The 17,480-nt window shown below is 28.5% G+C and overlaps 3 protein-coding genes across 3 annotated transcripts; all 3 read left to right on the plus strand.

Annotated features, from left to right (window-relative positions):
• The first annotated feature begins 623 nt into the window (after window positions 1-623).
• On the plus strand, window positions 624-10,104 carry LOC105193902. Its single transcript, XM_039450411.1, has 13 exons — window positions 624-1,324; window positions 2,016-2,136; window positions 2,376-2,538; window positions 2,847-3,055; window positions 3,127-3,378; window positions 3,773-3,893; window positions 4,172-4,279; window positions 5,753-6,110; window positions 6,610-6,703; window positions 6,811-6,973; window positions 7,977-8,191; window positions 9,243-9,445; window positions 9,704-10,104. Exons 1-13 carry the CDS (start codon window positions 1,199-1,201, stop codon window positions 9,884-9,886), a joined length of 2,316 nt encoding a protein of 771 aa, XP_039306345.1. The 5' UTR covers window positions 624-1,198; the 3' UTR covers window positions 9,887-10,104.
• Window positions 10,105-11,078: 974 nt separating this feature from the next.
• On the plus strand, window positions 11,079-14,839 carry LOC105193930 (vitamin K-dependent protein C). Its single transcript, XM_026130557.2, has 7 exons — window positions 11,079-11,401; window positions 11,854-11,935; window positions 13,231-13,396; window positions 13,505-13,710; window positions 13,815-14,020; window positions 14,217-14,274; window positions 14,636-14,839. Exons 1-7 carry the CDS (start codon window positions 11,309-11,311, stop codon window positions 14,755-14,757), a joined length of 933 nt encoding a protein of 310 aa, XP_025986342.1. The 5' UTR covers window positions 11,079-11,308; the 3' UTR covers window positions 14,758-14,839.
• A 228-nt stretch (window positions 14,840-15,067) lies between these two features.
• LOC120358186 (polypyrimidine tract-binding protein homolog 1-like) lies at window positions 15,068-16,002 on the plus strand. The gene is made up of 3 exons (XM_039451327.1): window positions 15,068-15,176; window positions 15,334-15,438; window positions 15,516-16,002. The coding sequence occupies exons 1-3, from the start codon at window positions 15,121-15,123 to the stop codon at window positions 15,871-15,873; spliced, it is 519 nt and encodes a 172-aa protein (XP_039307261.1). The 5' UTR covers window positions 15,068-15,120; the 3' UTR covers window positions 15,874-16,002.
• Window positions 16,003-17,480: the final 1,478 nt, after the last annotated feature.

Consider the following 17,480-nt stretch of genomic DNA (forward strand, 5'->3'; position numbering starts at 1 on the left):
GCAAAAACCTTCATTCCCAATGTATAATAAGATTATATAAGTATAAATTAATATATTAACTTCCATTGCCGTGCGTTTATTTTTATTACTAGTATTCTTGTTTGAAACATTATTTTGTCCAAAACCCTTTTTTTTCTACAAAATGACAATAGATCTTAAAATAAATTTTTTTGAGTTTAGCTTACAATGTTTCTTTAAAAAAAATGTCACGAATAATTGTGTATATACTTTGTTTATATATAATACATACTTTGATGATCTATTCCCCATTATCTTTAACAAACGAATAATCACGATGTATCAATCTAAACTAAGATTTTACATCAGCCAATAATTAAAATATTAACATAAATTTATATTGTGAACTTCAAACAGAATTGAAAAATGTTTTCTTAGTTACTATGATGATATTATACATTCTAAATAATGCTTTAAATAACGCTAATATTTTCGAGAGAAAGAAGACAAGGAATCGAAACTAAAAAGATATTATTATTGGAAAACTTTACATCAAACATATTATGATAATTTACACTTACAGAGTTAATTATATAATCAACTATTGAAATTCATGTTCAATAAAAAAAATTTCTTTAAAGTTGTAAATGTATTTATTAGTTAACGTTCATTTTCAAAAATTCGAGAGAAACAAGAAGATTAAGCAAATTATTAACGCGTGTAAAAAGAACGTAGAATATGAAAAGAGAATATATGAAGTGATATTGTACACGGCGAAAGCTTCCATTGACGTACGTGCTCTCCATTCTTACATGAAAACGAAAGACATGCAGACATTATGATTCCAAATTGAGAGAATTCACGTTTATGCCACGTGTACTGAATGGGACCGGGGCGATGGTAACAGTGCGACAGTGAAAGAAGAACTTTCTTCGTAACCATAAAGACCGGCTGGCTCTCGGTCGATCAGTTCGACTTCTTTGTGGAACTACGGTGAAAGCGTACACGAGCAACGGTGATCTTCAGTGAAGCCAGAATCCGCAGCTTCTCTGTAAAATTCGACGACGCTGGAGAACAAAATTGTGGCCGAATGTTCATACGAGCTCAATATAATGCATGTCGTCGAGTGGAATCGTGGAATCCAGCAAAACACGTGGTGTACGGTGCTGTATCAATGAAAGGAAAAATACATCTGTGATTCAGAACATTTGTGCATTTCGTGAACGAGATAAATGGGAAAATGCTTTTATACGTGTCCTGTAACAAGTTCTCGATCTTAATCCTGATTATGACATTTTTTAATTTAATATCAATTAAAGGCTATGGGCTTCATCAAGAGATTTTGATGGCTCCAGCTTCTACTACAGTGAGTACACTGATTTGAGATTCCTAAACAAAGTTAACTTACGAAATAAAAGAATATTGAAATACTTTTCTATATCAAATTTAAATTATTAAATTATAGCGATATATAATAATTATATATTACTAATTATTTATTTATGATTATTAGAAATAATTAGAAAATGTCTCTTTTTTAAATAATATTTTCACTCTAATTTATTGTATAAGTATCGTTGAATAATTTATGAATTATTGTCAATTCTAAATAATGCTTTAATTTCAGAGTTTAACAAGCTATGTTATGCAATCCATTGAATGAGATGTAAAATGTGTGTTTTTAATAACGGTTGTGTTTTAAGTAACGTTGAATAATTTTGATAATAATTTTAATGAATTATTGCCAATTCTAAATAATGCTCTTAATTTCAGAATTTAACGAGCTATGTTATACAATCCACTTAATGAGATATAAGATGTGCGTTTTAAGTAACGATTATAATCAATCAACATTAAAAAATTCGTGTGTAAATATTACGTGCACGCAACGCTTGCGCGCACGAGATATTTAGTCAGTGTCAGTGCTGAAGATAATTTAACAGCTAGGCCTTGACCCATTATTCCGATCATGGTTACTTTCTCTCATCGTTTATGTCGTATTTGCAGTGGAAAGTGAGCGCACTTGAATGGCACTGGTTAATTGCATTTTCTTTCAGGAAAATTCTTTGAATAATTCGCGAACTCGTACCGGAAAGTTTTTGTTCGATGAAATATTCGGTATCGGCATTATCGATACTAGTGATTCGGACGAAGAAAAACAAAGAAACTGCACGTGCGGTAAGAATTTCTTTTAAAAATTAGTTGTTTTATCGTCTATTATGATTATTAATTATTTTATAGAATATAAAAGCTTTTCTGTAATATGTAACTTACAGTTAAATTGTTACATTTCTACCTATGTAGCCTTTTTTTAATTATCTTTTTTCGTCATAGAAATAATAACTAATCTGTTTGTTTAAATTTAATATTTTTAAATTCAAATTTTTATTCTATTTAAATATTGATATTAATTTTAGAATGCGGTTTATCTAATCAAGAGAATCGAATAGTGGGTGGACGTCCTACAACACCGTATAAGTATCCTTGGATTGCGAGGCTAGTGTATGATGGTCGTTTTCACTGTGGTGCTAGTTTACTTAACAATGATTATGTAATTACTGCTGCTCACTGTGTACGGAAGTATGTCTCTACTCAATATTTTATAGATAATGTAATCGTTAAACTAGAATGTAAAAAAAAAAATAATTACAATAATATAATAAAATAGAATATAATAAAAGTGTCAAAAAATTGTTACAAGCCATATTGTGCGACAATCATTAAGTATCTTGAAATTTCAACATAATTTTAAATATTTAATTTAAAATTAATATTTTAAGTAATTTGAAATATTTTAAAGGTGCTTCATTCGTATAATGTTTTTGGTAGATGTACAATATATCATATAATGTATTATAACGACTTTTTCATTGATATTTTTATGTTAGTTTGAAACGATCGAAAATTCGAGTGGTACTCGGTGATCACGATCAACAAGTAACTACTGATGGAATTGCTATTATGAGAGCAGTGAGTCTTGTTATACGTCATAGGAATTTCGATATGAATTCTTACAATCATGACGTAGCCTTATTAAAATTACGCAAGTCCGTGAAATTTTCAAGGAAGGTTCGACCGATTTGTCTACCGCAACCAGGTATTAAGCATTGAACTAATCAATCATGATCTTTCTTAATTAAATATTATATTCTTAAAATGTTAATGCAGGAACCGATCCTGCGGGAAAAGAGGGGACAGTAGTAGGATGGGGTCGTACTTCGGAAGGAGGCATGTTACCTGCAAAAGTACAGGAAGTGCAAGTCCCTATTTATAGTTTGACACAATGTCGAAAAATGAAATATCGAGCAAATCGAATTACCGAAAATATGATTTGCGCTGGTCGAGGTAGCCAGGACTCTTGTCAAGGAGACAGTGGCGGTCCTCTTCTCGTTCAAGAAGCCGATAAGCTTGAAATAGCAGGTAAAACATTTACATTTTATTGTAAAATTCTCAAAAAATCTAAAAATTTAGCAGAATACAGATCTGAAAATAATTTTTCTTTATAAACTAACCACATCAAAATAATTATGTAGAATGCTCAAATTTCTTACTAAAAATTCAAAACTTTTTGTAATATTGCTCATCATGTTTCAACTCCTCTAACTATTTCAATAGTTTGACAAAATTTATTTTTATTTTCTTCTGTCTATCTTTTTAATAGTAATTACACTTGCTTTGTTTCTTATTAATTGCGTAAACACGTTACATATATTTCCAGATAATTTTATATTTACACAGATGTGACAGTTCACAGAAACTACTTAGCTATCGGAATATTTTCACGTAAGATTTATATGTTAAACTTATCTAACAGGTATAGTATCGTGGGGTGTAGGCTGTGGTAGACCAGGTTATCCCGGAGTTTACACAAGAGTAACCCGATATCTCAATTGGATCAATGCAAACATGAAAGAAGGCTGTATATGCACCAATTGAAGACCTGCTTTCACCTTCGCTTTGTATATAAAATTTCACATATTACGGTTGTAATTAATCTCTGCGACGAGCAGAGTCAAAGTTTTACATTATTATTCATAAACGACTTATTTAGAAACTGAGTACAATTTTTTCCTGAATATTGATTTATTAAATATAGTTCCTTGTAAAAAGGCCATTGTTATTGTAATTAGCTATTGCTTATGTAAATGTGTGGAATACATATGTAAAAAAATCTAATTTAAATAGAATTATAAGCACAATTATATATGCTTAGCTCGCTTCACACGTTTCTATCACCTTCAACCGCACGAATAGCGGTCGAACGTTTCCGGAATAATCAGCAACCAGTAACGGTTCACAGTCAAACCGGGCTAAAGTTGACGTATGCAAATGCATTTCACATGCAATAGCGTCTTTGTATGCACAAGTAGTAATTTGTACATAATAGAAGGTAATGTAATTTACCTTAATCAATTACTGATATTACCTATTATGTGTATGTAATACGTGTGCTAGTGCATTATAAGATAATATAAATGCGCAAGAAATTAAAAATATGTTAACATAAAAATCAAATATACTTTAAACAATAGATCACTGTATAGTTTGCTAACGCAATCTACTCTACGTACTCTTGTAAAAATAATTAAAATTGTGGACATGGGTAAAACAATCTTATTAATATTATACTTTATATATTTCTGTTTATAAACAATCATTATTTATTTACTAATCAAAATTGTAATTCTACAATGTACCTGTATACGTAACATTAAATAAATCTAAATATACGTAATCTTTTTATGTGATCTTTTTAAATTTAATATTAAAATATAATAAATGCACTTACTGTTGCCAAACTCAACACAACTGTATGTGATTTTAATTAATAATATTGACGATAAAGAAAAGTCGTTATGTACAAAGTTGTACTCTTTTTAAAATTCCTGTATAATTTACTAGAAATATAAATTGGTGATTTATAATAACAGTGATGCGCTTGCCAAACCTGATTCTTAAACCAAAACTAGTTCTAAAAAGTAATGCGGCATTAGTGCGATAGGAATCAGCAAAATCTTCACTATAAATTTTGGTCAAAAATGAAAATAACAGAATTTAATGAGAATACTAATAGGACTACTTTTCTTCTTTCAAAACTGGTCGACGAAGTGTTCATTAGTAACAAATCGTTCGTGAAACGTGCCTGCCAAACGGTACCAGATGACACACCGAATGCGTATGCGCATATAATAAAATAAACATGAGCTTTATATACCTTCTCTTTCTGTACTCTCTTTTATTACATTATACATTCACACAATATGTTGGGATGCATTGCAAAATTGAACAAAAATTCTTTCATTAAATTTGCATAAAAATTATTGTTTTAAGAAGCACATTTTGGAATATATCTTTTCTTATCATATTATTTATTAAAAAATACTTTTTATTTTATACTGAAAAAAATATTGTTTATATATATATATATATATATATATATATATATATATATATGTATAAATTATATATTTATGTATTGAATAATTAATCTAAACACTTTTATTAAAATTTCTTTCATTATATACATAAACGTTTGTAATATATTTAAAGATTAACGAGACAATTAGTATTAAAGATAACGTTATTTTACATGTTGCTTTATTAAAATAATTAATAAACTACTTATAGTGCTATAACATTGAATGACAAAATATAAAAATGTTATTTTTGCACTTTAATTGATGCAAAAATTTACAGAGACGATTAAAAAATATATAGGTGACAACATCGAAACAACTATCTGGATATAATAATTTCTCGTGGCCCTGATGACGGTCAATAACAGTCACCCGTAATTCGACCCTGAACATGAACGTGAACTGGTCAGGTACCGGCCGGCTGGCTGTGCCCGCCTTCCCTTCCGGAATAGCAATTACCTCTTCGACCTCTCAGTCCTCCATAGTCGGCGTAGGACGCCGGTGATAGTCGTTCTCAGTCAGGGACATGTCCATGACTCGTTCCTGACGGTGCCCGTGTGGCAATTCTTTCAATCAAATATATTCATAAAAATTTTATTAAAGTTGAAAGTTAATTTTATTAAAGTTGAAAGTTTAATTATCAGCAACAGTTACTTACTCAGATCGCAGAACATGAAGCCTTTGTGTTACTTAATTTTATTACCCATTCTGCTTGCGACAACGAAGGAATATCAGGTAAGACGTACTTTGCTTGTGAATATTTTTTTTTTCAAAAACAACTAATTTCCTTGCATGGCATATATTACTCCTACATGTGTGTGTCAAAAGATATGTTAAAAAACTTTCTGAAATGTACGGAAATTTCCTTAATAGAAGCAGCTTTTAAAATAAATTAGTCAATTTAGAAGTTATTAATAAAACAATTACAAGGTATAAGATTTAACAAAATGCTTATTATAATTTGAAGCGTTTTGACAGCTACCGAAGAAAAAAGAAGTACGTAAAAATTGGGTGAAAAATTATAACAATAATTTTTCTCAAAATTATATAATGCACCTTAACAATTTTTTACATTAATTTATATTTATTGTTCTTTATAAGTATAATTTATTTGTAAGTAAAATATTTACATACCTTTTATTGATGTCTCTCATAAAACAAATATAATTATTAATTAGGTTTACTGAAACATTATTTAATAAAAATCATTAAATAATCTATTTTAATTTGTTAGGTCGGAACATTCAACCAGAAAATGAAGAATTTCTTTGGACTTTTTGGTAATAAACCACCTTACTCCACTGATTCACCTGCGCCCTGCTATTGTAGTGTGTACTTTAATATCCATTTCTTGTTGAGTTATATTTTTATAAGGAATAGTATCGTAAAAGACAACCTAGAGAAAATGTATTATACCTCGATCATTACAATCTAGGTTGTGGGTTACGGAACGAAGAAAGTCGCATAGTTGGAGGTCAAACGACGAGTATGAATGAGTTTCCATGGATGGCTAGATTATCGTACTTGAATAAATTTTATTGTGGAGGTACACTTATAAATGATCGCTACGTCCTCACAGCCGCACATTGCGTAAAGGGGTAGGTATGGTTCATAAATATTATATATATAAAGATAAAATTAGTATCAAAATCTAATCTTAATTTTTGCTACGTAACTTTTTTCTTTAAAGTTTTATTTGTTAATGCTTACATATTTTCTTTATTGAAATATTCGTAACACTTTAGCAAAAGCATCATATAATGATATAATAAAAAACACAAAATTTAATAACCGTTAAATAAATATTAAAATTATTTAATAATAAAATAATATTAAATCTTAACAAGAAAAGTATATTTATTTTTTTGGCATAAATAAAATTATTGGAAGTACGCGTTCTCAATAGTTTTAGTCATGGAAATATTAAAAGTACGTATAAAATCGCCACTGTTCGTGCTGTTGGCATCATCTACTCGATACGCAAACAGGTCAAACTTCATATTTGCATCCTCGATTAATGTCACGCTATAAGGAAAACTTTTAGTGCCGTTAACCCCTCTAGATCGAAACGAAGGAATGCTAAATTATTTCACTGTTGACAATGGCATTTTTAATTATCTGTAAATAGAATCTGTCATTTTAAAGTTGCTTGTCCATGTATATGTATTTTGACAATGTAAACAACATAACATGAACATCGTGTTTAAAAAGTTTAGTTACATTTAATATATAGCAAATGAGAAAAAAAAGAAAAATCATTAAAAGTAGAAGTTTGAAGTATGTTTTGATCAATATAACATTCATTGCAAATATTATCTTCTTTGCATATTTTTTCTTAAACGTAAAATTTACAAACTATTTATAAATTTATTAGTAATATAACATTTTTTTTAAATAAGTCATTAAAAACAGTTTAAATTTCAAAGATTATGACTGATGTAGAAATTTTAGATCTTACGAATTAAGTCAATAAAAGAATAATTTAATTATTACTAAATAAATTGAATTAAAGAACTTTCTCTTACTGTAGAATTCATTTATTTTAACTAAGTTTCCCCATTGCAATTTTATTCGCCAGACGAATGTGATCAGTTCTTCTAGTCTTATTTTCAGATTCATGTGGTTCATGATCAAGGTTACTTTTGGGGAGCACGATAGATGTACGGAGAAAGGACCGGAAACTAGATATGTGGTACGCGTTATGACGGGTGATTTTAGCTTCCTAAATTTTGAAAATGATATTGCTCTGCTTCGCCTTAATGAAAGGGTACCATTAAGTGATACGATACGGCCAATATGCTTACCGACAATATTGGGTAAGTGCATTCTTTCTTCTTTTCATGAGGGTGTGATAAGATGATAATAACAAAGTCTGGTAAAAATATTTTTATGAAAATCAAATTACCATTATGTGAATATATTTAACGACGTAATAAAATAACAATTTTAATGATAAAAATTATAATTTAAATTTATAATTTTTATGATTAAAAATTTTATCAGTTATAATTAAAAATATTTTTGTATATATATGTATGCATATATGTATATATTAAAAAAATTAACTTTTATAATGAACAAACAACACACATTTTTTTACATATTATAACATGCTTCATGGTTAATTTCTTTTTACGTGTGATAAATGAAGTTGTAGTACATTTTACTAAAAGCACGTGCCCATTATAAGACTATTAATATGTCGAATGCATTATCGATATTCACTTTTGACACTCAATTTCAGATCTGATCGATATTACAATAATATAATATTTGCGATTATTAATTTTGGCTAGTGTGATTTTCCATAAAACATAAAATTGAATAATATTGCGCGAACTGCAACTAGCCGTCATGTTTATTATGCGACGATTACGCGATAGCAGAGTCATAAATTAGTCAATATACGGGTACCTATTCTCAGTTGTAATGCACTGTCGCGACGCACATATAACTGCGTAATATTGAAGATTTCTCTGAAATCGAGGACTTGAATTTGCATTTCGAATGCATGCAATAATCTTTCCTGAATTCGTTAACGCGACATGACATGGTACACTTACATGCCCTGTTTACTGGCATGTAGCATATTCGCAATAATAAGGCGTATAATAATAATAAATTTATACACCAAAATTTTTCTTTTAGCGAGTTTTTTGTAATTCTATTTTACTACAATGTTGGTTACTTTTAATTAAATTTACGCCAATATATAAATATTATAAAAATATATATATTTAAATTTAATCAAGATTATCCAGAAAAAACGTCAAAAACAATTTGCTAATTATTCTTATAGAATTATTATTATTGCCGCAATTAGTCGTCTCAATTAATTATTTTTCATAATACAGAATTACTTTTTAGATAACGAATACGTAGGAGAAAAGGCAATCGTGTCAGGTTGGGGTACATTAAAAGAGGATGGCAAACCGTCCTGTCTTCTCCAGGAAGTTGAAGTTCCAGTCATGAGTCTTCAGGATTGTCGTAATACCAGCTACAGTGCTCGAATGATTTCAGACAATATGTTATGCGCGGGTTATCTTGAAGGAGAAAAAGATTCATGCCAGGTAATGCTCACCACAATATTTATATGCAATAAATTAAAAATTAAAAATTGAAAAATGTAAATAAAAAAATTAAAAAATATATATAACAAATATTATTAATACATGCAGAAGAAGTGCATTTAATTTAAAGAATTTATTACATTAAATATTACTACATTTTAGGTTTAAACATTTTTTACATGCACGACTTTTAGAATAAAATTTAATAATATTCTGAATCAGATGTGCGAGCAATAAGAGGAATTTTTTGCATTATAGGGAGACAGTGGTGGACCCTTGATAACAGAGCGCGAAGATAAAAAATACGAAATTATCGGTGTGGTGTCCTGGGGTAACGGATGCGCAAGACCTGGTTACCCAGGTGTATATACAAGAGTTACACGGTACATGGATTGGATTTTAAAAAATTCAAAGGACGGCTGTTTCTGTGAACATAATTGATTATTATTTACGACAATTCTTAATGGGAAAAATAATAAAAAGAACAAGATGATTTTTATGTACGTATAAGACTTTTGAATTCTCATGCTATGTACCTCAGGATGTATATGACATTTTCGTCACAGTTTCTTTATGCATAATTTATAATTTACATATTTTCTAAATTTTTGAAGTTGCGCCGTCAGATGTAAAATTAATAAACTTAAATTGCTCAAACACACAATCTGAATTTTCATATGATATAGTTTTCTAATACTTTATTATATTTATTAGTGTACACAACCTCTTGTTTGTTCAACAATACAGCAGCAATAAGTAAACAAATAGAGACAATATTATAAAATTACGAATAGATAAAATGTTACGATGTCACTACAGTATTTGTTATATTGTCAAACATATTTGCAGAAATAATACTATACAATACAACATTTACGATATAATATCTTTTACTATTATCGAAAAAATAGCCAAAGGCTGAATACTTAATTCTGTTGCCAAGGAAATTAACAATAGTGAGATTAAGATTATAGATTTAAGCTACTAGTGTCATACCCTTTTAAAAAAAATGTTTAATGTTGTAATACTTCATAAAAAAATGTAATAAACATTTGCATAAATTAGATTAAATGCTGTTTTACCTATATATTTCTTAGAATGCAATTTATCATATTTGGCGATTTGTAATGATTCTTTTACATTATTACATATTGCTGCCAATTTTATTAAAAGTAAATAATACAAGACAAATAGATATTATTTTAAAAATGACAATTTTTGTATTTTACACGATATGCAATCATCAAAAAAAATATATGTATATATATATTTACATTAATGTAATAGAAAAATATTTTACATATTGTATGGAATAGAACAATCATGTATCTGATTTCCAGATATTTTACATATATTTATTACAGTATTTGTAAAAGAAATATTTTTAACAATATCAGATAGCTAAAAATTTCAATTATATTTACAAAATAATTATAATAATTACAAATTTTAATAAAAAATATATTATTAAGTAGTAGTATGAAAGTTATTGTAAACGTTTAATTTGCATTATTTGTTGCTAAAATTTCGTTGCTTAAAAATATATTCGCAAATTTTCAAATGTCAAAAGTATCAAATAAATTTCATTGATATTAAATGACACATTGACATTGCGATGCTGAGAAACGTCTAACGGGACCGGCGAACCGGTTACCAATCGGCTTCACCGGCCAAAATGAAATATAAAAAACGAAATGAATACCACAGTAGAATCGACAAGCTTGAGCATAAACGTGAACGTATGGGATATATTGAGTTTACATTCTTGAGAGTGTCCCAGGATGCGGGCGATGGTCCCGCTATACGACACAAACCAGTTATTTAAGTGAGACCAGTATCGCCTCGACTACAGACAGAAAAGTCATGAAGCTGCAAGACTATGTCAGATACCTCATTTGTATTTTGTTGGTGAATTTTGGAGGAACTGATTGCAATGAACGCGTCATCGATGCAGCCGTAAGCATCTGCATATAAATTTTGCGTGTTTTTTTTTTGTTTTGCCGCAGTAGTACTTTTACATATTTCTATCAACTGTACGTTTGACACAACTGATAAATATTTTTTTATCTCAATATTGCTATATTTCTATTTTGCATAAAATTACTATTTATTATTTTTTCTGCAGTTTTAGTTTCTAAAAAAAATTTAGAAAAATCAGAAATTATTTGTACAAAGACAATGCCAATAAAAAGCCAATACGAGATGTGCGTTCGTGTGTAAAATATAATTTTATTATTCAATAAAAATTAACAACGTTTCCGTCTTATGGTTTGGACCATTTTCAGTACAGAGATATTTATTAACAATTATAATATTATTACTTATTCACGCGGAAGTTACTACTCATTGTAAATTATATCAAAAAACATTAGAATGTATAAAAATTTGCAAATGTATTTGTTGGATAGGTCAATAATCAGACTGAAATGAGACATGAACGTGGCATTTTGGATTTGGTTTTTGGAAGGTTCCGAACCTGCGGTGGTTGCTGTAAGTAATATTAATAATATATACGTTGAGAACAAGGTCATTAATACCGACAGACCACTTTTTATTTCTAAATTGTATTTTAAAAACTAAAAATAAAATTTAAAAGGTATGAATACAAACTGGAAAGTGTCTTTTATCAGATACAGCAGTGAATTGTTTAAATTTCTGCAATAAGTAAACTTTTCGTGAAAAAAAGCAAAACTATGACCCCAAACTGACTAATATTAATTTTCTTTTTCTTTGCCTTTGACACAAATTATGCAAAATACAAGTTAATGTATAAGAGGATTCTTAGAAGCCTTTCACTTTAATGTTTTTTGTTAATTTACAAGTATCTTGTGCTGCTCCGCAAGACGGAACATGTAGCGTGATAATATGTAAAGATTAGATTACGTTATTAACTTAAAAGAGATAGATCTCCTAATGTGCATTTTATTCTATTCTACATAGATTTTATTGCCTTATTTGACAGGTTAGGTTAGGTATGTCAGTTTACGCTGCAAATCGATTTTATTTTGAAAACTATGAGAAAAACAAATAAAAAAAAAACATAAATAAAATAGTTAAGACTTAAGCGTACTATACATAATTAAGTAATTAGTGTAAATAAACAATAAATAAAAAATTATTAAAAGTTATAAAAATTTAAACGTTCTACATTTAATTTAAATAATTTTATAAATAAATAATGTTCTAAATTATTATATTATTCAAGAAGTAGTACATATTTATGTTTTAAATAATAATTACAATTAAAAGAATAATTGTATAATGGAATATTATTGATTATTATAAACCTTAATTATTATTAAATTTAATCTTGCTTGTCATCTTTGAATCATTTTCCGTCTACTTTTTATCATACAAAATTGGATATTTGAATTTGTAACTACTTTCTCTCGAAAGTTTCATAGCATTTTCTTACGTACAAGAAACGTGCGCCCGCATTTACAAGAAAATAATTCATAATACACAATCCTTCCTTTACATGTTTTTGTAAGATAAAATAATTGGACTTTATTATATTAACAAGCATATAAAAAATAAATTATGTAAAACATAAATATATATATATATATATATATATGTTTATAAAATATTATTGTTTAGAAATTTAACCGTTGAATGCATTATTAATGATCCTAATTGTGTGCTAAACATTATTTTATTAAAAATATTTTTCTTTATATTTGTATAAATTTTGTTTTATAATTTTTCTCTCAATTTTTATACACATATTTAATATAAAATATTTTATCAAGGTTTTAAATTTTCAATATTTTATATACCTATAGTATGCGGCCGATCAAATCGTAACGCAGCACGGTTAGTGGGTGGTGAATATACAGAATCACATGAATTTCCTTGGCTTGCAAATATTCACGTAAGATCCAAATTTCTAGTTAGTGGAGTATTGATAAATGATCGTTATGTCTTAACAGCAGCAAGTCAACTTATTGGGTTAGTATAAACTAAAATCTTCAATATTATTTTTAAACATAATTGTATGTTAGTATTAACAGGAAAGACTTTAATTGTAATATATTCTGTACAATTAATTTTTGGCAGAGAAACAGCACCGCAAATAAAAATATCGTTAGGAGGATATGATCGATGTACTTTTGATATCTCGTCAGTAAACAACAGTGTTGAAAGTATCAATTTGCATCCAGAATTTAATCCGGCATCAAATGTTCACGATCTAGCTTTAGTTCGTTTGAGTCGCCCAACTAAATTCGAGAAAAGAATATCTCCGATATGCTTACCCAATCCAGGTTTATTTATATTCTCATAATTCATAGCATAAATCTATATCTATTATACTTTTGATAACGATAAGTTATAGGACTATATCTGAAACTTTTTCTCCAAATTTCAGGATCAACTTATCTCGGTCAAGTTGGAACTCTAGTAGGATGGACCAAGCACAAAGATAACGTCGATACTCAAACGTGTAGACCTCGAAAACTAGGACTTCCTATTCTGGGACGTAATGAGTGTATTAAATCAGGAATAAATCCAATACATTTAAATGATAATTACGGATGCATCGGGATTGTGAATACAAATTCTTTGGTGTGCGAAGTAAGTGAATTATACAGGTCATATTACGACTACTAGATAGCTATATATTATAATAACATTACAAAACATTATTTTTTAAGTAAATTTTTATAAATTTAAATTAAAGTAAATTTATCTAACTTAATTTAAAAACAAAGAATTTATCAAAAATAAGTTATACTTAATTATGTATCGTAACAATGTTGCATATTTATAGAATGATGTCGGATCTTCTGTGCAATATCGATCATACCTCGGAATTTACGATCTGATTGGTAAATATGATCTTTTCTCAAACTAAGACTAACAATCAGAAATTAATTTAATATTCAAAGTAGCTGCATATTTACGTACATTATATATTAAAAACACGTAATTATTTAAAATTAATCTATTTTTAAAACTGCAGCAAACATTAAAAGACTAAGAAAAATTAGTAGTTTATTTGACTTTAAATGTTAAATTTATTGATTTCATTGATTATATACATATGTACTTTGTGATTAGTGCAAAAATTATATAAACTGAAAATTTTTACAATTAAAAAAATATATCACTAACAAATATGAATATGTATATTTTGTGTGTACATATATGTATATATATCTATATGCATACATTGCATATATATTATAGGAATTATTCCGAGTGTGAATGTATGCGACAATGCTCCTAGGGCGACTGTTTTTACAAGAGTAGGATCAAGCCTCGACTGGATATTACAAAACACAAAGGATGCATGCTACTGTACAAAATAATACAGGCAAATTTTCAATAATTTAATGAGAATATATTGTTGCACATATGTAATATTAATAATTATCTTTAAATATATATGTTGTTATTATTGCTGCTATATATGTATACATTGTAGTTTTCTTTAAACCGCTTTTGCGCGTTTATTTTCGTCGCATCCTACCAATTATTATTTTCTCATCTTCCCCCCTTCTTCGTCCGCGTGTATGAGAGATCATCTGCACGATATTAGAAATACCGCGGGCGATATATACGCAACACGTTCGTGTCATTGTCATCGTCGACGTTGACGTCGTCATCATTGTCGTCGTGTAGCGCCGATTGCTCCGTTTCAAACGTATTGCCCGGTATATATACAACGGAAGATGGTATTCAGCGGAGATGATTCGCTTACCAAGAGGCAGGGACTCGAAAAACCTGGGTACGTATTATAAAACTGTTCAAAATGAATTCAGGAATTATTCAATTATTCCCTAAATTTCTATTGTGTTTTTTTTATAAAAAAAAAAGAATAATTCCAATCAAAGTTTAATCCAAATCCATTCCAAAGAATTCTATAATATGTTTTCTGGACATAGGAATCACGAATGCTTTGTTTCAAATGCATCGCTCAAATTACAACGAAAGATGGTATTCAGCGGAGATGATTCGCTTACCAAGAGGCAGGGACTCGAGGAACCTGGGTACGTATTATAAAACTGTTCAAAATGAATTCAGGAATTATTCAATTATTCCCTAAATTTCTATTGTGTTTTTTTAGGAAAAACAGAATAATTCTGATGAAAAATCTGATCCAAATCCATCCCGAAGAATTTTGTAATACGTGCCCTGGACACAGAAATCATGAATATGGCGGGTATGGAAATGAGCCATTCGAAAAAGAGAAGACAATTATAAACCGAAAAGCCAGTCCAAAAAGTAAAAACAATATTAAACCGAACCACGTCCTCCTCTACACAATAATGAATCCAATATACCCTATCACTGTGGAAGTATTACACACTATCAGCGCACCCAGCGGGCAGGTTCAACGCATCGTAATCTTTAAGAAAAATGGCGTGCAGGCTATGGTTAAGTTCGACACGGTGAAATCAGCAATCAGAGCAAAAGAAACATAGCATTGTTTCAATAAGCACGCAAACTAATTTTGAATATCAAAATAAGTAAAACACTGTTTACTTAAAATACGTATATGTATACATTTTCTTGTTAATACAGGTACGTAGAGAAATATAAAAATTTTAAAATTGTATTAGTGAAAATCGTAAATAATTTTAAAAATAAAAAAATTGTATTGCATCGTAAAATACAAGTTATATTGTATTTATCAAATATTTTAATTTAATTCTATATATAAAAAGTACATGTCATCAATTGGTTTAAAATAATTTAAAAATCACATCAAATAGTTAAAGTCAATTTGATCATTTTCAAACATCAAACATATTTTGTAGTTGTAAACAACTCATTCTTAAAAAGAAACAACTTCTTAAGAGAAAGAGCAGTAAACCTTAATTATTATCTTATCTAAAAATTATTTTTATACGGATGTCACACAAATGATTTCATGGACTATGATTACAAATAATAAAACAAGATTCCAAGTATTGTTGGAATTGATGTAGATGAAACAAGATCATATAATTCTACAATCATATAATTAAACAATTATTGTATAAAACCTTATATGCAAAATGGAAAAAAATAAACAAATTTTGCAGCATTTATTTTTTACAGTTTTACAAATTATGATACCAATGCTTTATCAATGGTTAAGTACAAATGTTTAAAATTTTCTCATTATATATAATACCTTGAACGTTTATGAGTTGCGCCGTATAAACCTTATTAATCGCATTGTTCATAACTCGCAATCTATAAAATACTCGTCACTTGATCGTAGTGGTCCACAGGACCATACCAACATCTGTATCGAGGCAAAAGAATAGTGACTCAATAAATATTCAATCATTTTTAATGTTATGACATTTGTATTAAAATAGAACAATTGTGTTCAAAATACTGTTAAACCTGTAATTTTATTTATCTTAATTTGTGCTGTAATTCGTAATTATTTGTAAAACTAATCTTATTGCTCTATACTCATTTTAGCTTAAATCTTACAAACATGACAGTTATTTCATCCATTTTTTATAAACTCAAATTCTCAAATCATCTTCTTTCTTCTTCATGCACTGACTTTAGTCACAGACGCAATTACTATAAAGGAAATCCTTATAAGAATTTATCGCCCATATACTACCCTAATACTTTTCCCGTCTTTCTGACAGTAATTTATAACACTTTCAAGGTGAGATAGAGCAGCGACCTGTAAAACCTGCCGACCCATCTTGAACAGGAGTGCATTCTTCACATAGAAGGCTAGATAAAATTCAGCAGTCAAATATATTTATATTGGCGACATTAATTAATTATAAAAATATATCAATAAAAAATAATTTCTTCCTTTATTCCAAACTTTTCAAATTCTTTTTTTTTAACTATATATATATAACTTTTTTATACAAATATCTTATTTATTTTTTTGTAAAAATTGTATATTCAGAAATCTATATTTCAATTCAATTAATTTGAGTTATGAAGACTGTAACGTATTTTGTGCTGTGCAATCATTCGTTAAATCTATTGTTTGTCAATGTACCGTTCCAATATTAATGAGAATAGCGATTTATTCGTATACGCTCGTCGAAATATAAAACGCGAA

Source organism: Solenopsis invicta, chromosome 6 (genome assembly GCF_016802725.1).
Source record: "Solenopsis invicta isolate M01_SB chromosome 6, UNIL_Sinv_3.0, whole genome shotgun sequence".
Taxonomy (NCBI): domain Eukaryota; kingdom Metazoa; phylum Arthropoda; class Insecta; order Hymenoptera; family Formicidae; genus Solenopsis; species Solenopsis invicta.

Bases quoted from the DNA above. Each gene is read 5' to 3' on its own strand.
- LOC105193902 (XM_039450411.1), top strand. From the start codon at position 1,199: ATGCTTTTATACGTGTCCTGTAACAAGTTCTCGATCTTAATCCTGATT. The intron at 3,056-3,126 runs GTATTAAGCATT...ATGTTAATGCAG, and splicing joins GATTTGTCTACCGCAACCAG to GAACCGATCCTGCGGGAAAA. The intron at 4,280-5,752 runs GTATGCAAATGC...CAGTCACCCGTA, and splicing joins CAAACCGGGCTAAAGTTGAC to ATTCGACCCTGAACATGAAC.
- LOC105193930 (XM_026130557.2), top strand. From the start codon at position 11,309: ATGAAGCTGCAAGACTATGTCAGATACCTCATTTGTATTTTGTTGGTG. The intron at 11,402-11,853 runs GTAAGCATCTGC...TTTGTTGGATAG, and splicing joins AACGCGTCATCGATGCAGCC to GTCAATAATCAGACTGAAAT. The intron at 13,711-13,814 runs GTTTATTTATAT...TCCAAATTTCAG, and splicing joins GATATGCTTACCCAATCCAG to GATCAACTTATCTCGGTCAA.
- LOC120358186 (XM_039451327.1), top strand. From the start codon at position 15,121: ATGGTATTCAGCGGAGATGATTCGCTTACCAAGAGGCAGGGACTCGAA. The intron at 15,177-15,333 runs GTACGTATTATA...TTCTGGACATAG, and splicing joins CAGGGACTCGAAAAACCTGG to GAATCACGAATGCTTTGTTT. The intron at 15,439-15,515 runs GTACGTATTATA...GTGTTTTTTTAG, and splicing joins CAGGGACTCGAGGAACCTGG to GAAAAACAGAATAATTCTGA.